Source organism: Mustela nivalis (genome assembly GCF_964662115.1).
Source record: "Mustela nivalis genome assembly, chromosome: 5".
NCBI classification, from domain to species: Eukaryota; Metazoa; Chordata; class Mammalia; order Carnivora; family Mustelidae; genus Mustela; species Mustela nivalis.
In genome coordinates, this window is record NC_139024.1 from 105,930,007 (window position 1) to 105,956,403 (window position 26,397).

Genomic DNA, 26,397 nt, shown 5'->3' on the forward strand with positions numbered 1-26,397 from the left:
AGATTAAAGTCAGAAAATGAGAAATCATATGTTAACAAAAAGCATTTCATTATATACATAATTTATATGTATATATTAAATTTTAGCCATTTAACTTAATTTAAATAAATGGCAATATTTTCTTTTCATTTCTTTTCCTTGGAGAAAATTTAATTCATCTTGTTGGTTCACAACCTGGAAAGTTACGCAAATGAAATTTGAAACTGATCCCCATGCAAGGCAAGGAGACCCAGAAGAAAGAGGTAAGCCTGGGGCGCCTGGGTGGCTCAGTGGGTTAAGCCGCTGCCTTCAGCTCAGGTCATGATCTCAGGGTCCTGGGATCGAGTCCCACATCGGGCTCTCTGCTCAGTGGGGAGCCTGCTTCCTCCTCTCTCTCTGCCTACTTGTGATCTCTCTCTGTCAAATAAATAAATAAAATCTTAAAAAAAAAAAGAAAGAAAGAAAGAAAGAAAGAGGTAAGCCACTCCAAATTGGTGGGTGACAGTTTTAATAAGCAAAGTGACTTGCATTCCAGGCTTGTCTTGGGTACCCTCAAGAAATAGATTTTTGCATTCACTCCCCAAATCTTAAAAGTTTATATAAAGTCATTAATGAGGTTGTCATATGTACAGTCCAGAGGGTGTCAATAACACATTACTCTTTCAAGACTTTGCCACTGAAGTGGTTCCTAAATGGGAATAGTGGACAGAGCATACATTCCATGGACAAGGTAGAGAGTGAGGTGCCTTCTAACTGCCAGGATCCAGTTTGCAGGTCAACACAAGGTCATGTCCTCTCAATGACTTCTTTAATGACCTCCTAGATATTTTTTCCATTGAATGTTCTTTATGTGAGAATTTGTATTTGAGTAAATAATTACTTTGATAATTTCTTTGATAATACAAATAATTACTTTGATAATACTTTGATAAGTACTATCAAGCTTAATTCTGTACTATATATTTTATTATTATATAAATATAAATCTTTAACTATATCCTATGTTAAAAATCGAATATTAACCTGTCCATTGATTTAATGATGTTTCTGATATGGAATCCTTTCTGGTTAAATTAAAAAGATCATTTTAGCAGAAACAATCTCATTATTGCTTAATTATATTGACAGATGTTGGAGAAATTAGATGTAATTCAATGATTAGACATCAGGTTCAAAGTATCATGTACTTAATAGAAGCAGTGACTCCTAAGAGCCTTGCCTTTGAGAATGGATTCCAGAAATTTCAAATGAAATTCCTTTCGCTAACCAACTCTCCCCTCTTTATCTTAAGCATCAGCCTCTGATGAATCTGAGTTACCAAGTTCAGATATGTCCTCCGGACTTTAACTTGTAAATGTTTCTTGCTCCTATGTGGATTTCTTTATATTGATTCAGATCCTGTCTCAAAGGGCTTTTGATTCTTTCCTTTACAGTCTATGCTGTAGCAACAATCTATATAACTATATGTGGCATAATCACCCTGAATTTATTTTTAGTCTATTCCTGGATATTGTGCTGAACATGTTTTTAATCTCAATATCTAGTCATTCTGTATCTATTTGCCAGAAGACAGAAGACTAATTCCCCTGAGATGGAATTGTGACTAGTGTTAATTAGTGTTAATTATACATATGTAAAATAACATCAGTAAAACAACTGCCAAATAATGACAAGCCAATAAATAATGCTAAGAAGAGAAAACAATAATCTTTTTCTGTATTCATAGAAAAATGCTAATTAAAACATAAAAGTAATTTCCATAGGTAAAATTAAATTGAGAGAAAATGCACCTAGAAAAACAGGTTCTAAGTAGTTTTTGTTTTCTTTCTCCTTCTAAATAAAACTGCCTTACCAGGTTTTCTTATAATGCTTTTGAAATAGATTTTTTTCTTCTTTTGAAGAAACCCTATTTTAACAACTTTTAAAACACAAATATGCATATATTTTAAATATATTGTCTTGAAGCAACAATTAAGACCATGAAATTTTAATATATTTTGATAAAATGGAAATTTTTTATTTAAATTCAAGGCCTTATTGCAAAAGTTTAGTGTAATTAAACTTAAATAGGTTAAGGTATTAAACAATTTTGTTCAAATTTCCTTTACTTTGATAGTGACCTAAAATTTTCCAGATAGATACTTTTCCAAAACTAAAATGAGTTTAAGCAGGTGACTTCTAAAGAAAATTCAGTACATTGAGAAAAAGTAAAGGTAAAGAAGAGTAACTTTATTTTACATAAAGTGATATTGCCATAATGAAAGGGGAAGGAAAAATGCAAGGTAATCACAGGAACTTGTAGCTCTAAAATGAGGCCCTGCTTTACATTATTCTTAACACTATTCTTTTATCATGTTTTTATTTTATTTCAGATGAGAAAGAAGTTAATTAGTAGAGAAGCTTTTTTTTTTTGCTTCTAGAAAGCTGTTATTTTAAAATATACCATTATATTGATTAACTTATACTATAAGATTCAATATCTAAATTTTAATGGGAGTTTTAATTTAATCTTTTTTGAGAATTTTAATTTTTAAAATGCACTTATAGCATTAAGATTTCATATATAAAACATATTCAGCAAGATGGTGGAGGAATAGCCAACTGAAATGACATCAGGTCTCAGGAGTTCAGCTACAGAGTTATCAAACCATTCTGAATACCTATAAACTCAACAAGAGATAGAAGAGAAGAAAATCAGCAATTCTAGGAACCGAAAAACGACCACTTTTGGGAAGATAGGATGTGTGCAGAAATAAATCCGAAAAAACAGGAAGACAGATCGTGGAGGGAGCGGCTGACTCCTGGCAAGTGGTGGAGCAGCAGAACACAAAATCAGAACTTTTAGAAGTCTGCTGCACTGAGAAACATCACTCTAGAGGAGGTGGAGCCCTCATGGAGACAGTGTGCTCTTAGGACCCAGACTCACAGAAAGACTCGGGGGGAGGTCTGAGTGTGGCAGAGCTGTCAGGTATCAGAGCAGGGAACCCGACTATGGAGACGGAGCTGAGGAGTGAGCTCTCCACTAAGGGGAACTTAAAGGTTTAAGGATACCTTAAACTGTGATCCAAGGCACAGTCAGACCACTGTTCTTCAAGCAGGGATCCCACAAGTGGCAGATTTGGAGAGACTCCCTCCTTCCTCCTCTGGGAGAAGCAGTGTGGGGGTGCGTGGCAGGAATCTGGTGGGATTGGAGACTCCAAATGGGGCTGTGCACCAGAGATATACACACTCAGTCACAGACCAGGTGAGCTCAGAGTGCAGCTGGAGACCAGGGAGATGGGAGGTTTGATTGCTTTTCTCTAAGGGCACACTGAGGAGTAGGGCTCCAAGCTCTCAGCTCCTCTGGGTCAGAGATTGAGAGGCCGCCATTTTCATTCCCATTCTCCAAACCTCTATGTAAAGCATTCAGGGAACAAAAGATATCAGGAGCAAACCTTGAGACTCATGGCAACAGACTCCTCCCCCAGAAGATCTGTAAGAACATCCAAACAAGACCAAACTCACCAATCAAGGAGAACAGTAGAACTCCACAGGTAGGGAAAAGCAACAGAAAGTATTCATGGCTTTTCTCCCAAGCTCCTTTAGTTATGAAAAGTTCAATTTTATTTTATTTTATTTTTTTCTTATTCATTTTTTTAAACTTTACCTCTTTCCTCTTTTAATGTTTTTTAACTAGTTTATCTTAATAATAACTTTTTAAAAAATCTTTTAAAATCCTCATTGTTATAGTCATATTTCATCCTTTCATTGTATTAAACCTGTTTTTGTGTATACATATAGGGTTTTTTTTTCTTTAAAATTTTGGGATACAATTTCTTCTAACAGATCAAAATATGCCCTAAATCTAGCACATGGCTTTGTTCTAGTCTCCAGTCTGATCAGATTGTCTCTTCTGTTTTTCTTTTCTCTTTTCCAATTAACTTAACTTACCAATCCTTTTTTACAATATTTTTTTAAATTTTCATCTTTACAGTCATATTCCATCCCTTGATCGTGCTTAGCCTATTCTTTAAAATTTTAGGAGGTAGTTTCTTCTAAAAGACCAGAATATACCCAAAATCAAGTGGGTGGATCCATTCTATTTACCAATCTAATATATACATATATATATATATATATATATATATATATATATATACACACACACACACACATATATATGTAAAATTAGATATATGTATATCATATATACATATATCTGATATACAGATTTGATCTCTTCTGATTTGGTTACAGTACATTTCTCTGGGGTCTTTGCCACCCTTTTAATATTTTATTCTCTTGTCCATATATTCTTATCGGGATAAAATGACAAGGTGGAAACCTCACCACAGGAAAAAAAAAACAAGAGGTAGTACCAATGGCTAGGACCTAATCAATATGGACATTGGTAATATGTCAAGAATAGAGTTCAGAATGATGATTCTCAAGGTGCTAGTTGGGCTCAAAAAAGGCATGGAAAATATTAGAGATACTCTTCCTGGAGAAAAAAAGAACTAAAATCTAATCAAGTTGAAATAAAAAAAGGTATTAATGAGGTACAATAAAAATGGAGTCTCTTGATGCTAGGATAAATGAGGCAGAAAAGAGAATTAGTGATATAGAAGACCAAATGATGGAGAATAAAGAAGCTAAGCAAAAGAGAGACAAACAACTACTGGACCATAAAGGGAGATTTTGAGAGATAAGTGAAACCATAGGACAAAACAATATTAGAATAATTGGGATTCCAGAAGAAGAAGAAAGAGAGAGAGGAGCAAAAGGTATACTGGAGCAAATTATAAAAGACATATTCCCTATTTGGGCAAAGGGAACAAGCATCAAAATCCAGGAGGCACAGAAAACCTCCCTCAAATCAATAAAAATGGGTCCATACCCCATCATCTAAAAGTAAAACTTACAAGTCTTAGTTACAAAGAGAAAATCCTGAAAGCAGCTCAGGACAAGATTGGCAGCAGACCTATACACAGAGACCTGACAGGCCAGAAAGGACTGGCATGATATATTCAGAGCACTAAACGAGAAAAATATGCAGCCAAGAATACTATAAACAGCTAGGCTGCCATTGAAAATAGACGGGGAGATAAAATGCCTCCAGGACAAACAAAAACTAAAAGAATTTGCAAACACCAAACCAGCCATACAGGTAATATTGAAAGGGGTGCTCTAAGCAAAGAGAGATCCTAAAAGTAGTAGACCAGAAAGGATCAGAGACAATATACAGTAACAGTTAACTTACAGGCAATACAATGGCACTAAACTCTTATCTTTCCATAGTTACCCTGAATGTAAATAGGCTAAATGCCCCAATCAAAAGACACAGGGTAGCAGAATGGAAAAACAAAACAAAACAAAACAAAAACCATTGATATGCGGTCTATAAGAAACTCATTTTATACCCAAAGACACCTCCATATTCAAAGTGAGGGGGTGAAAAACAATTTACCATGCTAATGGATATCAAAAGAAAGTTGGGATGGCAATCTTTATATCAGACAGATTAGATTTTAAGCCAAAGACTATAAGAGATGAGGAAGGACACTAAATCATACTTAAAGTGTCTGTTCAACAAGAGGATTTAATAATCATAAATATCCATGCCCCTAACACAGGAGCAGATAATTATATAAACAACAAAATCAAAGAAACACATCAACAATAAGACAATCATAGTAGGAGATTTTAACATCCCTCTCACTGAAATGCACAGATCATCCAAGCAAAAGATCAACAAGGAAATAAAGGCTTAAAATGACACATTGGACCAGATGGCCATCACAGATATATTCAGAACATTCCATCCCAAAGCATATTCTTCTCTAGTGCACATAGAACATTCTCCAGAATAGACCACATCCTGGGTCACAAATCAGGTCTCAACCAGTAGCAAAAGACTGAGACCATTTCCTGCATATTCTCAGACCACAATGCTCTGAAGCTAGAACTCAATCACAAGAGGAATGTTGGAAAGAACTCAAATACATGGAAGCTAAAGTAGATCCTACTAAAGAATAAGTGGGTAAACCAAGAAATTAAAGAAGAACTGAAAAAAAATTCATAGAAACAAATGAAAATGAAAACACAACTGTTCAAAATCTTTGGGACAAAAAAGGCAGGCCTGAGAGGAAAGTATATAGCGATACAAACCTTTCTCAACAAACAAGAAAGGTGTAAAGTACACAACCTAACCCTATGCTAAAGGGGTTGGAGAAAGAACAGCAAAGAAAGCCTATACCCAGCAGGAGAAGAGAAATCAGAAAGATCAGAGCAGAAATCAATAAAATAGAAACCAAAAGAACAGTAGAAGAAATCAATGAAACTAGAAGCTGGTTCTTATAAAGAATTAAGAAGATTGCTAAACTCCTGGACAGATGTATCAAAAAGAAAAGAGAAAGGACTCAAATAAATAAGATCATGATTGAAAGAGGAGAGATCAGAACCAACACCAAAGAAGTATAAACAATTACAAGAACATATTATGAGCAACTCTACACCAGCAAATTTGGCAATCTGGAAGAAATGGATTCATTCCTAGAGATATAAAAACTACCACAACTGAACAAGGAGGAAATAGAAAACCTGAACAGACCCATAACCATTAAGGAGATTGAAGCAGTCATCAAAAATCGCCCAACAAAAGAGCCCAGGGCCAGATGGCTTCCAAAGGGAATTCTACCAAATATTTAAAGAAGAATTAATACCTATTCTCCTTAAACTATTCCAAAAAATAGAAATGGAAGGAAATCTTCCAAGCTCATTTTATGAGGCCCACATTACCTTGATCCCAAAACTAGACACAGACCCTGTCAAAAAGGAGAATTACAGACCAATATCCTTGATGAACACAGATGTGAAAATTCTCACCAAATACTAGCCAATAGGATCCAACAGTATATTAAAAGGATTACTGACCACGACCAAGTGGGATTTATTCCTGGGCTGCAAGGTTGGTTCAACATCCACACATCAATCTATGTGATATAATACATTAATAAAAGAAAGAAGAACCATATGATATTCTCAATAGATGCTGAAAAAGCATTTACAAAGTACAGCATCGTTTCTTGATCAAAACTCTTCATGTGTAGGCATTGAGGATACATACCTCAATATCATCAAAGCCATCTATCACAAACCCACAGCTACTATCATTCTCATTGTAAAAAACTAAGATCTTTCCCCCGAAGGTCAGGAAAACATGGCAGGGATGTGCACTATCACCACTGCTATTCAACATAGTACTAGAAATCCTAGCTTCAGCAATGACAACAAAAAGAAATAAAAGGCAACCAAATTGGCAAAGAAGAATCAAACTCTCACTCTTTGCAGATGATATGATGCTTTATGTGGAAAAACCAAAAGACTCCACTACAAAGCTGCTAGCTTATACAGGAATTCAGTAAAGTGTCAGGATATGAAATCAATGCACCGAAGTCAGTTGCATTTCTATACAACAGCAGCAAGACAGAAAATAAAGAAATTAAGAAGTCGATCCCCTCCCCGCAAAAAAAGAAGTTGATCCCATTTATAGTTGTACCCCAAACCATAAGATACCTAGGAATAAACCTAATCAAAGAGGCAAAGACTGTATACTCAGAAAACTATAAAGTACTCATGAAAGAAATTGATGAATACACAAAGAAATGGAAAAACGTTCCCTGCTCATGGATTGGAAGAACAAATATTATGAAAATGTCTATGCTACCTAAAGCAATCTACACATTTAACACAATCCCTATCAAAATCCCCATCAATTTTTTTTCAAAGAAATGAAACAAATTATCCTAAAATTTATATGGAACCAGAAAAGGCCCCCAAATAACCAGAGGAATCTTGAAAAAGAAAGCCAAAGTTGGTAGCATCATCAATCAATTCCAGACAAAGTTGTCTGTAAATACATTTGTAAAATTTGCGTCTTTGTCAAAGCAGGAGCGAATGTCCAGTGGAAAAAAAGATAGCCTTTTCAATAAATGGTGTTGGGAAAATTGGACAACCACATGTAGAAGAATGAAACTGGACCACTTCCTTACACCACACACAAAAATAGACTCCAAATAGATGAAAGACCTCAGTGTGATACAGGAATCCATCAAAATTCTTGAGGACAATACAGGGAGCAACCTCTTCAACTTCAGCCACAGCAGCTTCTTCCTAGAAGCATCACCAATGGCAAGGAAAGCAAAGCAAAAATGAACTATTAGACTTCATCAAGATTAAAAGCTTTTACACATCAAATGAAATAGTCAACAAAACCAAAAGACACCTGACAGAATGGGAGAAGATATTTGCAAATGATGTATCAGATAAAGGGCTAGTATCCAAAATCTATAAAGATCTTAGCAAACTCAACACCCAAAGAATAAATAATCCAACCAAGACATGGGCAGAGGACATGAACAGACTTTTCTGCAAATAAGACATGCAGATGGTCAACAGACACATCAAAACGTGTTCCACATCACTCGGAATCAGAGAAATACAAATCAAAACCACAATGAGATACCACTTCACACCAGTCAGAATGGCTAAAATTAACAAGTCATGAAATGACAGATGCTAGTGAGGATATGGAGAAAGGGGAACCCTCCTCCACATGGTGGGAATGCAAGCTGGTGCAACCATTCTGGAAAACAGCATGGAGGTTTCTCAAAAAGTTGACAACAGAGCTACCCTATGAGCAGGTAATCGCACCACTGGGTATTTACCCTCAAGATACTAATGTAGTAATCCAAAGGGGTCGGTGCACCCAAATATTTATAGCAGCAATGTCCACAATAGCCAAACTATGAAAAGAACCTAGATGTCCATCTACAGATGTATGGATAAAGAAGAAGTGGTAAATATATATACAATGGAATAATATGCAGCCAACAAAGGAAATGAAATCTTGCCATTTTCAATGACATGGATGGAACTAGAGGGTATTATGCTGAGCAAAATAGGTCAATTAGAGAAAGACAATTATCATATGATCTTCCTGATATGAGGTATTTGAGAGGCAGGGTGGGGGGTTAAGGGGGTAGGGAATGAAAAAATGAAACAATATGGGCTTGGGAAGGAGATAAACCATAAGAGACTCTTATTCTCACAAAACAAACTGAGGGTTGCTGGGGGGAGAGGAGGTAGGGAGAGGGTGGTCGGGTTATGGACATTGGGTATGAGGGTATGAGATATGGTGAGTGCTGTGAAATGTGTAAGCCTGACGATTCACAGACCTGTACCCCTGGGCAAATAATACATTATATGTTAATAAAAATAATTAATAAAAAATAAAATAAATAAATAAATTAATTTTTTTAAAATGGTTTCATATATATTTCTTCCAAAATATCATTTTATAAAAGTAGAATCTAAAACACAAAAAGAAAACTACAAACTGTTGCAGGAGAAACTTCATGATTAGAACATGTTAGCCTATGTTACAGCTATTCAAATTTTGAGAAAACTTATAATGCATTTTAAAATAATTTCTATCTCTTTCTTGTGATTCTATACTGCATTCCTGAACCACAGTTCTTTAAAATAATGTCATTCCTTAATCTAAAAATGAACATGGATTTATATTTGTAACATGGATAAGGATTCTCACACTAAAATTTTGTGAAAAACTTAAAGTTCAATAAACCCTTTAGATAATATTTAGAAATTTCAATCAGTTGTAAGGTATTTAAAACTAACCATCTGTTCTTTTATAATTTTTTAATGGATAAATGCATAATTATGTATACAAACATACATATGGTAAAGTAAATACATTTGTAAAATTTGCATCTAGAAAACCCACCAAATTTAATATTAATCTAAGAGAATATATTTTTTTAAAGATTTTATTTATTTAGTTGACACAGAGATCACAAGTAGGCAGAGAAGCAGGTAGGGAGAGAGGAAGAAGTAGGCTCCCTGCTGATCAGAGAGCCTGATGCGGGGCTCGATCCCAGGACCCTGAGATCATGACCTGAGCCAAAGGCAGAGGCTTAACCCACTGAGCAACCCAGGTGCCCCAATCTAAGAGAATATTGAACATGCGATGGTATGTACAGTTCATTTATTCTTTGTTTTAACTTAGCATTTTTAAGATGGTTTAAGGTACTATACATTCTGTGTATCTCAAGCAAAAGAAGAAGAAAAAGTAAACCAACTTTTTTCTACCCAAAATACTTGCTTCATAGAAGAGTGATTATCTTTAACATAGTCTTTATATGTCATTATTATAATTTTACTACACATGGCTGTTGAAACAGTGGGGTTATGTAAAAGTGTTCAGTAGAATATAAGTCGTTTGGACTAATAAATGGTTTCTAGGCAAACAATTTACAGAAGAATGTACAGATTTTTGTCTCTTCATTAAATATACTTTAGCCACTCATTTTCAACTTTTAACAGTAAAGAGCTGCTAAACTCATGAACATCACATACCAATTGGTCCTAATATTCTTGTTGATTATGATCTGTGTGTGATAATCACATCAGTCATTTGGAAATTTTTCTTTTTCTATATTCTTTGAATGAATCAGATACTGCTATTGTAATTGTTCTGGTGAATTCTTTCCTTAGCTGTAAAATTTTCATAGTTCAATATTATTGTCAGTGATCTAAGTAAACTGATGACTGTGGCTTATAAAGACATTAGTTCTATTGATAACATATGCTATCAAATGTCAGAAAATGTCAATTGTAGTGTCCAGTTTCACAATAGTTTGTAGTTCAACTGGGGCTCTCATATCTCAAGAATTCATCTTTAAATACTATAATTAGGATTTAGTATTGATTATTTCAGGCCTCATTTTCAATAACCAAAGGAGAGATTAGAACAGATTAAAAATATAGATGTAATAATAAGTACATTAAATAATAATTACAATTTTTAATATTTTCTTGTGTGTCTATAATTTGTACTAAACATACAATTGGTTTTAAATAAGTTGTTAGATGATTACTTCAAAATTTTTAATTATAAGTTAATATCAATATGCTAAAAACACACTGAAAATGCTTTATATCAAAAAACATATTCTTGGAAAACAGATGGGATATGAAAATGTAATTACTTATTTTTTAGCTGTTGATTTTTTTTTTTGTCTTTGGAAGATTTTAATGCACTGAAATGGTTTTTATTATAACATTTTAGACAAGTAATTTTCTGAGAACAGAATAATCAACACCCATATACCCATCATCCATATTTAACACATCTCAATGTTTTTCTATTTTGCTGAATAGTTTTAAGGAAAATGTGTAAAACATATTTGAAAACCCTTTGCATACATCAAGATTCATTTTTCATTCCTTTACAGTGAGAGGAAATCACCATCCTTAGATTGATGTGCATTCTTCCAAATATGTGTTATAATTTCATTAAATATATATTAGTGTCTCCAAAATGAAATAATTGTGTATAAATCTAATAATATATGTACATGATTCATATGAGGAAAACTGTACAACTCTGATGAATGAAACCAAAGAAAAATTAAATAGATACTTCATGTTCATGGATAGGAAAACTAAATTGTCAAGATGTTAGTTCTGCCCAATGTAATCTCTAGATTCAATGAAATCCCAATCAAAATCCTAGCAAATTATTCTGTGCATATTAATAAAACAATTCTAAAGATTATAGGGCAAATCAAAAGACTCAGAATTCAATGTTGGAGAACAAATCTGAAGGACTGACACTACCTGACTTTAATACTTATTATAAATCTATAGTAATCAAGATAGTGTGGTTTTGTCAAATGAATAAACAAATAGATCAATGGAACAGAACATGGAGGTCAGAAATATACCCACATAAATACTGTCAATTGATCTTTGACAAATACACAAAGGCAATTCAGTGGAAAAATGTTTTTCAACATATGGTATTGGAACAACTGGACATCCACATTGAAAATTTAAAAAATAAATCTAGATACACACCTTAAACTCTTTGTTAATTTACCTCACAATGGATAAAATACTCAATAAAAAATGTAAAATTATAAGAACTCCCTTAAGAAAGGAGAAAATCTTGATGATGTTGGGTCTGGTGTCTTTTTAGAGATGACACCAGGATATTTTCCATGAAAGAAAGAATTGATAAGATGGGCTTAATTCAAAATTCTGTTCCATGAATGCCAAGAAAAGTCACAGGCTGGAAGAAGATATTTGCAAAAGACACATCAAACAAAGGATTATTATCCAAAATAGACAAATACTAAAAATTCAACAATAAGAAAATAAACAATCCAGTTTAAAAAATAGGCTCATGATCTTCTTATTGTAAAATGATTTTATTTATTATTTGACAGAGAGAGAGAGAGAGCACAGGCAAGGGAAGTGGCAGAGGGAGAGGGAGAAGCAGGACCCCTGCTGAACAAGGAGCCCGATGTGGGGCTTGATCCCAGGGTTCTGGGATCATGATCTGAGCCAATGGCAGTTGGTTCACTGACTGAGCCACCCAGGCAAAAATGGGCCCATGATCTTAATGATACCTCACCGAAGAAGTCCTATTGATGTTAAATAAGCATACAAAAAGATATTCCACATAATATGTCATGAGGTAAATGCAAATCAAAACAATGAGATAACACTACACACCTTTTAGAATGGCCCAAATCCAGAACACTGACAGCACAAAATTCTCATAAGAATGTGAAGCAACAGAAGCTGTTTTTTTTTTTTAATATTTTATTTATTTATTTGACAGAGAGAGAGAGATCACAAATAGGCAGAGAGGCAGGCAGAGAGAGAGTGGGAAAGCAGGCTTCCTGCTGAGCAGAGAGCCCCATGCGGGCTCGATCCCAGGACCCCAAGATCATGACCTGAACCAAAGGCAGAGGGTCAACACACTGAACCACCCAGGCGCCCCCCCCCTTTTTAAATATTTATTTGAGAGAAAGAGTGAGCAAGAGAGAGCACAAGCCATGGGGAGAGGCAGAAGGAGAAGCAGACGTCCCCCACTATCAACATTCCCCACCAGCAGTACACTGTTTTACAATTGATGAACATACAGTGACATATGAAATGTCATTCAAAGTCTATAGTTTAGATTAGGGTTCATTCTTAGTGTACCTTCTATGAGTTTTGACAATGTATAATGGCACGTATCCATTATCATAATATTATACATAATAGCTTCACTGCCCTAAATATCCTTGAGATCCACCCAATTATCCTCCATATTCTCTAATTCCTGGAAACCATGATCTCTTAAATGTTCTGCCTTTTCTAAATTGTTATGTAGTTGGAATCATATTGTATGTAAGCTTTTATAGATAAACTTCTTTCACTAGGTAATATGCATTTAAGTTTCCTCCATGTGTCTTCATGGCCTGATAGCTCTTTTTTTTTTTTTTTTTTTTAAGTGCTGAATAATATTCCATTGTCTGAACATACAACAACTTATTTATTCATTCATTTACTGATGGCCATCCTGGTTGCTTCCAAGTGTTAGCAATTACGAATAAGGCTGCTATAAACATCTGGGTATTGGTTTTTTGAGTGGACATAAGTTTTAACTCATTTGGATAAATATCAAGTAGTGTGATTTGTGGATTATGTTGTAAATTTTGCAAAAATCTACCAAATTCCTAAGTAGCTGCCATTTCTTTATTATCCTCAGGGAAATCACCTTAGGGGTCCAAATATTTCCTGCTTATTATATGATCGTCTTCAAATGATGTCTCAGAATAGTCACCTCCATTTCCTTTCTTACATTTCAAATTTTTCAGGAAGGCCTCTGAAAAAAGATGATGGCACCAGGTGGATTCAACACTAATCTGGTAGTTAAAAGTCATATCCAGAAACCTCCATCATCTGTTTCTTTTCAGGAAGAGGCTGGTTCAGTTATGGTTCAGTAAGTATATAGTATTGTTTTCCTATACATGAACCAAGCTTGAGGATTAATATTGACAAAAACTCTTCAGCAATCTGCATGTTGGTTGCCAGATTGTTCACCATGAGTATTTGGTTATTTTCCATCAAGCTTTTTTTTAGGATATTCTCAGTTTGAGAAAGAGTTTGATGTCATCAGCTAGATTGAAGAGTCAAAATCAACTTTATAATCAATTCAGTTTTCTGTAAATAAACTCATAGTTCTTTGACCATAAGAGTTATCTTTTAAGCAGAGGGCATTTTTAGCTGACTTCCTCCTTTAACTCTTTGAGATCTCATACTGGAACTTAGAAAACTGGTCTTTAGAAGCCATATGATTAAGTGATGTGAAATACCTTCATTTATATTTGTAAAATCCTTTTGCTTCTACTATTCATTTTATTCTCGTCTCTGACTTAGCTAGCTCCTAAGTCTCATGCAGGGCAAATTAGTAATGCCAGGCAGTTAATGCCCCATGCTTCAGTCTACAAGTTCTTTGTGAGCTTATTTTCAAGTCACTAATCCTATCTTCTGTTAGTTGGTAGCATTTTTTATCTTAATTCTTTATCACTCTTCTTCCTAGCCACAGCTTCATCATGGGAAGAGTGTTTGCCCCACACTTTCAGGCATGGCTACAGTTATTTTTTTGCATGTGATCTATAGGTAAGGATGAGAGGCACTATCTCAGAGTCTAGGGCTTAACAGAGTTTGCCTGTTTTTTTTGCTTGTCTTCTTGAACTTCTGCAACTCTGTGAAAACATGCTAATCCAATAAAATGAAAGACACTTGGAGCACAGCCATTTCAGCTGACTTCTTCTTCCTCAGCTATGTCCTTGAGAAACTTAGATGAATCCCATCTATATTAGAGCCAAATACCAATAAACCACAGATGTGAAAATATTAATAAGTAATAATTATTTTTAAACACCAAGTTTTCAGTTTCTGCTGAGCAATAACAGCAAACCAGTATAGCCCATATAGTAACTCTGAAGGAGTTCATACCCCCTATAGACAAAGGATAGATATAGCAAAAGAACTTAAATCTCTGAATTCATTTTAATCTCCATTAGTGATAGAGGCTAAACGTCTCCTGTTTAATCTCCATTAGTGATAGAGGCTAAACGTCACACAAGCCTTCCTCTAAATGCTGGTGAAGGAATTCATTTATAAAATATTGCATTTTCTCTAGCCCACTTCTCAGTATTTCTCTTTGGTTCCAGTGGACAAAAGGGGTTAGATTCCAATTTGCTGACGAGAGATGGAAACACTTAACTGGGAACATCTAGCCTATAACCTAGAAGAGCTGCATAACTCCAAAAATCTGTATGTCACAAAGTTGGGGAGCATGTGTGGGACTGACCCTAAGGTAGTCAGACCAAAGGAGAATAAATATAAAACTTAAATGAGTTAAACTTATTGACATGGATGAGAGAGAAGTTTCAATGTGCTACTATTAGCATCTGGGTATGGTGTTAAATTGGCTAATCAAACACAGGACTTACTTCTAGCTTAGATTGGTGAGGTAGAAGTGCCAGAGTGTTCTTGGTATATATTATAAGGAGCTGCTCATAGGCTTATTGTTATGGAAATGTTTGAATGGATCTACCATGAGTAAGCTGTTCAGTTAGCCTTCCAATTTTTATCTCAAGAGAGTACAGGAGGGTATTTCTATCTCCTAGGAAGAAATTCCATTCACCCAGGAGGAATTCCATTCACCAAAATCAAGAACAGGTTCATGAGGGGGGCATTAGTGTCTTGATGAACTCTAGGGTGATTATCCTTTATAGGCTGGGGATAATGTGAGATGGTACAGTAAAATTGGGTTCCCTGATATAAATTAGAATAATGGGATCCAAGAATGGATAAAAACTGTTGATTATGTATGACTGTCAGATTAAATGATGAGCAAATATCCCCATAAGTCAGAGAAACAGATGGTCATTGGTGGATTGATTCAGACATCCTTGACAATGGCAATGGCAATGACAGTGACAAGTTTCTACAAAATAAAATCTATGTCCAATCTGCTATGGTACTATTCACATGTACAGAATTAAGTATGCAGGTCTGAAGGATAGTATAATTCTATATATGTAAATATATAGAATTAAGTACACTATTTAATTTGCTTTGTAGGGATTCCTAGCCTCTTACAAAATTTCAGACCTATGCTTTGTCATGGACTCAGTGCTTCAACTGAAGAATAGTAGGTCCTTTTGAAGAAGGATCTTGACATATAGTCACAGGCTTTCCATGTATTTTCCTGAAGCTTTTTCAGAGGGTTCTGAGACCATTTACCACTATGATTGTTCATTGATTAAAGAATGATATTCAGGCCTTTTAGGAGTTTTTAGATAATGGCCCTGAACTTATGCTTATCTTTGAAATACCACTTTCCATCAGTAGGAGTGCACAATTATTTAGGTCTGGTAGATGGATCATAAATCTATCTTTTATTGTTTTTTGTTTTGTTTTCCTTCACAGTCCCTGAATATATAGTGTAGTCAATATACTTAGTAACAGAATCTCCACATGGGAATAAGAGCCATTATGCAGAATACCAACTGGGAGATCTTGAAATGTCCCTTTAGACTTATCAAGATTTTAAATTGAAAGCAATTCTGTATCCGTATGGGACTTCAAGTGATTAGTGTCCCCTTCAAAGGCTTTGGAGTTCCAGGGGTGGTTATTCAAAGCATGTCTCCATTTACTTCACTAGATTGGACAGTACAAAAGCCAGGTGGCCACAGAAAATAATAGAAATAATAGAAGATTATAGGAAACCTAAGCAGGTTGTGATATAAATTGTGAGAGTAATTCTAGATGTTAGATCTCTATTAAGATAATCAAATATATCCGTTGGTGTCTGGAGAGAAATGGTGACCTGGCAAATGAGTCTTATTCATCCTAATCAATGTGTATCCAGTTGAATTTGTCCAACTGTTATTTTTTGAAAGATATTTTAAAAGATCTGATGAAGATATATCAATTATCTTCAAATTGATCTACAAATTCAATAAAATTAAAATAAAAATTCTACCAATCTTTCTTTCTTTGTTTAGATGTAAGGATTTATACAATACATGTTGATTGTAACAGAACAAAACTGTCAAAAATAACTAAAGCTTTCTAAAGGAGATAAAAATATGAGATTTCTTGCCTTACCAGTATTGAGATATTTCAAAGGTAAGTAATTAAGATTTATGGTAATGACACACGAACAGCTAATTGAACTAAGGAAACAGAATAGAGGCAAAGAAATAGACATATTTGTATATGGGGACTTGTTCTGCAACCAAGAAAGCAATGCAGATCAGGCCAAGCAGTAAGTAACAGATGAAGTTATTCAATACATATAGCAGGCACAATTAGTTAATCATATGCAAAAATGAACTTAAAATTCCTACATAGACACACACACACACGCACACATGCATGCAAATTTTCCAGATAAATTAATTTAAATAGAAAGGGTGAAACTTTAAATATTTCAAAAGGAAATATAATCAAGATTCTTTTGTCCTAGAATAAACTTTTTAAAAAATATTGAACCACTCTTGAATCCCTGGAATAAATCCTACTTGATTATGGTGAATGATTCTTTTTAAAGTATTACTGGATTGAGTCGCTAATTTTAATGTATTATTGAATTGAGTTGCTGTTGAGGATTTTTGTAACTCTGTTCATTGTAGACATTGACCTGTAGGTTTCTTTTCTGTGTGTTGTCTTTATCTGTTTTTGTTATCAGGGTAATGCTGGCTTCATAGAATGCATTTGGAAGTTTTCTTTCCTCTTCTATTTTTTGGAAAAGTTTGACAAGAATAGCTATTGGTTCTTCTTTAAGTAGAGTAAACATTTTTAAATGAGATAAAAAGGCAAACCATAAGCAAACTGATTAATTTGATTACATTAAAATTAAAGCTTAGCACTCAAAACATCATAGAGAAGGTAAAATGTCAATCTACAATCAACAGAAATATTTTCAGTAAATACAACTAATAAAAGTAGTAATAACCAAAATATATAAAGATTCTTACAAATAAATAAGAAGAAAACATAAATGGGAAGATGCCATAAATAGGCATTTCTGGAAAGGAAAAATTAAACTTCTTAAAATGGATGAAGGAATGCTTAAACTCATGTTATGATGGGAACTCGGGAAAAAAAAACAAAGATATATAATTTTACACACAGCAGATAAGCCCAAATGGAATATCTAAGAATATAAATAGGGACACTTACTCATTTTCATTAAGAGTGTGAATATTCCATTTTCAAAGTAAAATGGATAAAAATGATATAATACATGTGAAAACATCTACCCAATGATCCAACTATTCCATTTCTAGGTATTAAATCTAAAGTAACACTAGCACTTGTGTACTTGGGGAAATATTTGAAAACCTTAAGAGTATTATTATCACTAAGAAAGAAGAGTCAAATAACCCAGATATCTATGGCCAGAAGACTGATAAAGAAATGTTGACACATATTTAAATGGAATATTGTACAACAGTTAAAAATGAGCAACAGATGCAGAAATATCATATTCAACATAATGGATTATTTCTGAAGACTATACACAATATTATTTCAGGTATATTAAATGCTAACTAAGTGTTTTGTTGAGGTGAGCATACAAATAGTTAATACTATATATTAAAGGCAACAGATGGGTCAAATAGGTGATGGGGATGAAGGAGGGCACTTGTGAGGAGTACCAGGTGTTGTATGGAAGGGTTGTATCAATATATTATATGCCTGAAACTAATATTACACTGCACTAACTGAAATTTAAATAAAAACTTAAACATAAAATCTTTGTTCAACAACAAAAAAATTCAGGATATTCAATATGGTTGGGGGAAAAAGTAGAGGAGTACTTGGGGATAAGCACAAGGATATTGGGAAGGTTCTGCTCCAGTTGAATGACAGGCAAATATATGTTCATTTTATTTTTTAAATATCATATACAAAATAATTGATAAAGTAAAATATAGCTTCTCACCTGTTTGCCAGATCCACACAGGTCCCATTATTTTTGCAAGGTCTAGAAGAACACTCATTTGTTTCAAGTTCACATAGAGGTCCAGAAAACCCAGGTCTGCAAACACATCTTTTAAACAAGAAATTTAATACCTCCATTAGTATAAACACATAAAGTCAAAATTCAAATAATTGTAGCATGGCAAATTTTTAATAACCAGAAATGTTGCTCAATTTGTCAACTGAAATTATAAACATGGATGTGTTTAGATACATCTAGATGCATAAACTTGTATCTCATTATTTTTTTGGTTTTCTCTACCTGAAATTGTTGACCCCATCTTCACAGTCACCATAATTCTGACAGGGAAGGGAGAAGCACTCATCCACATTAATTTCACAATGTTCACCCTCAAATCCTGCAAGGATAGATGAAATGGATATAGATGAGCAATCTGTACTTTAGAGTGTGAAAATCAGTCAGTGCTAAAGAGTCTGCAGAAAATGCTCTTAGTGGAAGCTTAGAAAAAAATAGATATTACATAAAGAAAGAAAATACCTCATCTCTGGCTTCTCATCTTTAATTCACATAACATAAATAAAGTTATGCTAGTTTCTAATAAACAAGTTCAAAGGAAAGAATTAAGGGAGGAATACTTTACTGAATCCTTTAGGAAAATAGGGTGCTGCAAATGTTGCTATTATTTTAAGGTACTTAAATGTTTGAACAAGAAGATATGAAACAATCTGGAAAGCAAATGAATTAATGTGATGGCCAATCTTAAAGTAAAATTGAGCTTCAGCAATCAAATTTATTCAAGACAGTTAGCAGATGAGGCAAATTATTTAATTACTTTCCATATCCAAGTGATTCAAAGAAAACAAATTATTTTGATTCAGAGCTACATAATCACTCGTCCATTTAAACACATGCCAGTTATATTTTTTTTAAAAAAATAACAAAGAACATGAAAAAAATTATACAGACTTGTAAGAGGCAGTTGTAATTATTTAAACACATTTGTGTCAGAAAAAATCAGCATATCACTTTTTAAATACATTAAAGTGATGCCTGCATGGCTTGGTCAGTTAAGCATCTGCCTTTGTCTCAGGTCATTATCCTAGGGTCCTGGGATCGAGTCCCACATCAGGCTCTTTGCTCAGCAGAGAGCCTGCTTCTCCCTCTGCCTGCCTCTGTCTCTCTCTGACAAATAAATAGATAAAATACAGTAAAATAAATAAAATACAGTAAATATTTTATTTATAATTTAAACAATTACTTCCCTGATTATATATAACTATATAAAACAAAATATATTCTGTTATACTAATATTTTCTTGCTAACATTTTTTTCAATACTAGTTAGAAAATATGTGAAAAAAGAGGATTTTCCTTTCTCTTACTTTTTCAGTGCTATAACTAAGTACCAAATAATTGCAGTGATATTATAAATGACAATATCTACTCAGATTTTTTAGTCCGAAGAACAGAAGGTCATTCAAATTGTTCTACAAAACCTGCATTTATTATTGCATACACATAGGCTAGGTTCTGAAAGAGCAGGTTACGCAGAAATGGCCATCTTCCTTCCCTAACACCACCTCATGACGTCTCTCCTTTCAATCTTCAAATATCTCTTCATGTTGAAAGCTTCAAGTCACTTGGAATATTGGCATGCAGATGATATAGCATAGCTTCCTTGATCTCTATTTCTATATCATGATCTTTTAGCTTGGCATCTACTGCAGGGTGGAAAATCCTCTGTACTTCCTCAAGAGTTCCGCGGGAGAACAAATGGGATAGTCTTACTTTATCCATTCACACCATGCTATAAGCCATTGCCATTCTCTGTGGTGCCTACCACCAAGTCAAGGGGCAAACCTGCCTCTCTACCTGGAGTTTGGGAAGGGGGCATTACCTCTTATAAAATCTGGCTGCCTCTTTCGTAGGAGATAATATGGAAACCTAAAAACTACTTACCACAAAAGAAGGCAAGAGTAAAAAGGAACAAAGTAGAGATACAAGTACTACAGAAAGTAGAAATCAAATAGCAAGATGATCCATTTAAAGCCATATACATCGATAATTACATCAAATGTGGTTTAAAAATTTTTTTTCAATAAAAGGCAGAGTCAGCCAGGCTACATAAAATAGCAGAACCAACTATATGGATTCTAAAGGGAATTTGCTTTAAATATAGAGATGATGATGAGTTAAAAGTAGGATGATGCACCAAGAAACACTTAAAAGAAATCTATAGTGCCTATGTGTCTAGCAGATCAGGCAGTCTTTAGGTCAAGTCTCATTATTAATTTGTTGTATTTTTTTTCTTAGTTATCAAAGCTTTCAAGTTTAACTCTGAAGTTGCATGCTTGTAATTTCACCCATGCAGTCAATATTGTATCCTCACCATTAAAAACAAAATTAAAGAGTTATTTCCAAGTTAATATGGTTCTCTTAATTTTAGGTAAGCGAGTTATAATTCCAACACATTTCACCATTCATCAATCACCACTGCTATCATATTTAAATTATAAATGTTATAGTACAATTATAAATTTCTTTAAATGTTTGTGGGTTTTTTGTTTTTGTTTCTGTTTTTTTTTTTTTTTTTACAAGTTAAAGATTCAGAAAGTTGGATGCATTACACCATTCCTATTTTTAGCTTTCTCTGGGAGGCAGGGTGTTTTGACACTGATACATTTCTTAGAAATGTTCTTTGAGGCACTGGGACTCAGGATCCTTGACTAGCCAGAGAAGTAGTACCAGTGTGCCCTCCTGAGTTCAGCTGGGCTGATAAATCGGAAGAACACTCAGAACCTACAAACTCGGGAAACTCACAGAATAACCTTGTTTTCTGTGATTTTGCCTTATTCATTTAGTTTGACATTTCTGGCATGGAGCTTTGTTACCAGCCAGCAACATATGTCAATGGGCTGAGGAAATTAGATTGCTAAAATGCAGTAGACATCGGGAGAAAAAAAAATAAAGTAGACATGGACTGCATTTAAAATAAACCAAAGTTTTGCTGAGAAAGCTTGTGTTTGGGGGATTTAAAGGAGAAAGAAATGTATATATATATATATATATATATATATATATATATATATATAAAGAAATGTGTATATATATATATTAAGAAGTATATATATGTGTATATATATATATATATATATATATATTTCTTTATATATATATAAAGAAATGTGTATATATATATATTAAGAAGTATATATATGTGTGTATATATATATATATATATATATATATATATATATTACACTTTCTATAGTCCTTGGTGTTAGAAGTATTTGTTTGTGTGAAGGGCATTTGTTTTGAATATATGCAGTGACAGCTAAAAGTCTGTCAAAGCTTTAAGTATATTGAATTTGTTCTATGCTACTCTCCTGTTTTTTATCCCTATCCAGAATTCAGCTGACTCTATTAACTGCAATAGAGTTCTTTACACAAAAATAATGGGACATTCTCAAATGTCTTGGATTCTCTTATCTTTTCTTATAATAGCTTAGCTATACATGGTCATAGAGAATGCCTGTGACTGATCAATATTTTTACATCTTCCCATCCATCAAAATATTTCATAAGTCACTAAACTCATGTTTAGGAGCCAAATCAATGTAGATTATACGTATAATTTTTAAAATCACTTAATATTTTCTATTTCTAAAAAATTTCATTTTTTATTTCATTCTCTAGAGGGGATGGCATAGAACAAAGTACATTAACAATAGTTAGATTTTCATGAAACTTTATGAGGAAACATTTTGTCATTCGGTCTAGACCTTGACAACATTGGAAGTAATACCATTTGGAATAATTAGGAATGAAAGTAAGTAGGGAAAAACTAGATATATCTTTCATGTATTCAATAAGTTAGTGTTAAAATCATACATTTTAAAATAAAAACTAAAAATACTAAAAAATGACCTTTTTCAAAAGCATTAGAAGGCCATTATTTTTGTTTTTTTCTTAATTAAAAAATTAATTTACCTGGATTTTAAAGCTTTATGAAAACAAGAAAAATATAAAGAATTTTTTAAAATACTGTTTTATTTAAAAAGATAAATATTGTTTTATTTTTATTTGAAAACACGAGATACAAATGTTAGCATTCTTGAAAAATTAACCAACTTTTACAGAACAGTTGCAGATTAAATCCAAACATTATGAAATATGACAGGATAGAACTAATATTTCTAATAGGACTAATAAGGTCTTTTAAACACTAATTTTAAGAAAAAATTTTAAAAATTTATAAAAGCTCATATTTTATTTTATTTTAAAGATTATTTGTTTATTTATTTGACAGAGAGAAACAGAAAGAGAGGGAACATAAGCAGGGGCAGTGAGAGAGGGAGAAGCAGCCTTCCCCCAGATCAGGAAGTCCGATGTGGGCCTAAGTCCCAGGACTCTGGGATCATGACCTAAGCTGAAGGCAGACGCTTACCAACTGAGCCACCAGGTGTCCTAAAAGCTCATATTTTAAAATATAACTAATAATTAACATGATTTAAAGTTATTTTGCAGCAATATATGTTTTCTTTGAAGAGTTTTCCTAGTATAAATATCTACAGCCATTTAAACCTAATAGACACATGCTACCACACAAGCACATATTTTTAACCCACTGAGCCACCCAGGTGCCCCTAGAAGCACATATTTTTAATTGTCAAAAAGTAATTTAGATAAACTATATTGTCAAGTGACACATTTATTTGGTATTTAGAATTATATGCCTTAAGTAATGTGGCATTACCATAATAATAGTATATGTACTAGAGTAATAAATGTGTTTAAGTGCAACTGCTTGCCTCCTCTGGTACTACAAATCCATTGAGCTTAGAATCCTGATTATAAATCAATAGCACATGTAAATGATCTGATTTTTCCTTCTACTAAGACATTTTACAAGCACTCTATGCCACATTTTAATCCTTTGTGAAGTGTCATTTAAAAAAAAATAAACAGAAAACTTTTTTTTTTTATTTTTTATTTTTTATAAACATATATTTTTATCCCCAGGGGTACAGGTCTGTGAATCAGAAAACTTTTGCTTCTTTCACATTGGAGACATATGGATGAAATGGCTACATTTGGAAACTAAGCCCTTTAAATTAAATCGAAAGTATTGGATAGTGTGATGTTCTTGCCTATAAACTGAGACATAATTCAGAGTAGAAAGACAAAGCAGCTTTCCTAAAGAAAATAGTAGAAAATAAATATTTTTTAAGCATAAGACGATTTTAGATCTCTCACTATATACACACACATGCTAATAATGGAGACTGATGGCATGCTATACACGCATCGACATGCATGTTATCTAAAGTCCTCTCTATCTCTGTAAACCTCATATCATTCTTTTTTTTAAAGATCTTATTTATTTATTCAATAGAGAGAAAGAGAAACAGCGAGAGAGGAAACACATACAGGGGGAGTGGGGAAGGAGGAAACAGGCTCCCTACCAAGCAGGGAGCCCAGTGCAGGGCTTGACCCCAGGACTTTGGGATCATGACCTGAGCCGAAGCGAGACTCTTGACCGACTGAGCCACCCAGGTCCCTCATATCATTCTTATAATCCATTTATACCAGCCTGCAAGTTGAACTCAGTTCATTCAACGCTTGTTCTTAATTCTCTTTCCCTTTACTATACACATTAGATAGTCCTCTTTTGATCACATACACTATAAACAAAAATACTAACTTATAAAAGGAATGTCATTTACTGGTAGCCTAGCTGGGAAGGATACTTAGAAGTTTTCAGAGTTTAAGAAAGAACCATAGTAACTGCCAGGACCAGTTCTTTCACAAACATTTCTCTCTGACTGCCTTCAGATCTCCATGTGAAGGGAACATGGTGTTGGCTGCACCAATTGAAAAACTAGCAAAAAGTGAAAGCTTTTTTCTCTTATCATAAATTCCAAGGAAAGGCTCTGAATGCCAACATTCCAGTCCTATGCTGACATGGATCAATCATAATTGCCAGAGAGATGGGATTTTCTCTCTTAGTTTGAGTTTCCCAAAACAAGAATATGAGGTAATAATATGCATACAAGTAGCTTATTTAAAAGGTGATCCTGGAAATTATTGCAAGGAATGGAGAAATAAAATAGGAGAGAGAGGGGCTTAATGAGCTGGTTAGTTTATTGTGGGCAATGAAGTCTCCAAGGCTGCTGGGGATCCTCTTAGAAATCATGTGGAACATAACTCAAGAGTTGTAACACTACATAAAAAGGGCGGGGTATGCATCCGCAAAGTAAGAAAGAGCTCTTACTATGTTGTACTTGAATAGTTAGTTAATTTATGTGTCTCTCCTTGAACTTTAAATTCAATGAAGGTTTGTCTCTGCCATGTTTAATTTCCCCCGAACCTACCTCAAGACTTGACACATGGTAAGAAATCAATAATGGTTGCTGAATCAGTTAATAAAGAATACATTTTTTAAATCTCTAGAACACTACCAACATGCAGTTACAAGACTGGCATGTGTTATATATAGAGCATAGTGCAGAGAGGCAAAAAAAAAAAAAAAATGTGTAGTATAAAACAAATGCTGAGGTGTGTAAATTGATCGCATATTAAATTGCCAAAAACTAACACTATAAGGTACTAGTGTAAATCCCATTTACTTCTAGGAATCTTATGAAATTATATTTGTCTTTCTATGTGCTATTTTTATACTTAGTAAAGCAGAGATTTTTTAACCACAGAAATTGTTTAAACAAATAGGATTTTATATAAAACAAACTTGTATTAAATTATTACTGCTAAATGCTTTTCTGTCTACCTATTTCCCACTAGAAAATGTTCAATGTTCATAGGGACAAATTAACTCACCTCCATTCTAAACAGAAGACAGAAGCACAGCCCTTACTTTCTCCTGCAAAACATGTTCACCTTCACCATAGTTCTAGTGTTTTACTACAGCTATAATTTTTAAGTAGCTCACATTGTACCCAAACAGATTAGATTGTTTTGACTATAAGTTTCAATCACACTAAGCAAAATAGTTTACTTGGTGAGCATTCAGTTTGGCATAAATCAAAGTATCAGTTATTCTAGTTGCTGGTTCTTCAGAGTGCATTTTAATGCCATTTATAATTTAGTTGATTAGTATATAGTCACATTACTACTCTGGCTTTGGGATTTTATTTATATTCATATTTAAATTGTGACAGACCCTGCAGGCTAATAACCATGAACAGAATTTCAAAAATGCATATGCTGAACTCCAAGGCCTTAAGCCTTAAGTCTTTTTTCTTGTGATGCCCTATATTCTAGTCACTTGGCAAACACAAACAGCTTGCAAAGAATTCCAGTGGAGTTTCCAAATCCTGTATCTGTATAAGAGGTTAAGTCTTGGAATTCTTTGTCGTTTAAAATTTCACTACTTTTAAAATGAAATTTAATTAGAATATTTTCCTAAAAAAATAATATAATGGCTTTGGTGTAGATCCTATTTCAAACAAAAGGTATTAAAATAACTCAGGGCATAGTGTCTAAAATATTCCACAGTCAACCTCTTTATAATATTCTGAGGTAGCTTTTTAAAGTAA

The 26,397-nt window shown here is 33.7% G+C and overlaps 1 protein-coding gene across 1 annotated transcript in view; it reads right to left on the reverse strand.

Moving 5' to 3' along the window:
• The window catches only part of EYS (eyes shut homolog), a gene marked incomplete at its 5' end in the record, with an annotated part of 1,535,590 nt that overhangs the window by 1,075,222 nt on the left and 433,971 nt on the right, over positions 1-26,397 (reverse strand). Inside the window, 2 exon segments of the mRNA XM_082729457.1 lie at positions 18,842-18,949; positions 19,142-19,238. Of these exon segments, the coding sequence (XP_082585583.1) occupies positions 18,842-18,949; positions 19,142-19,238 (205 nt within the window).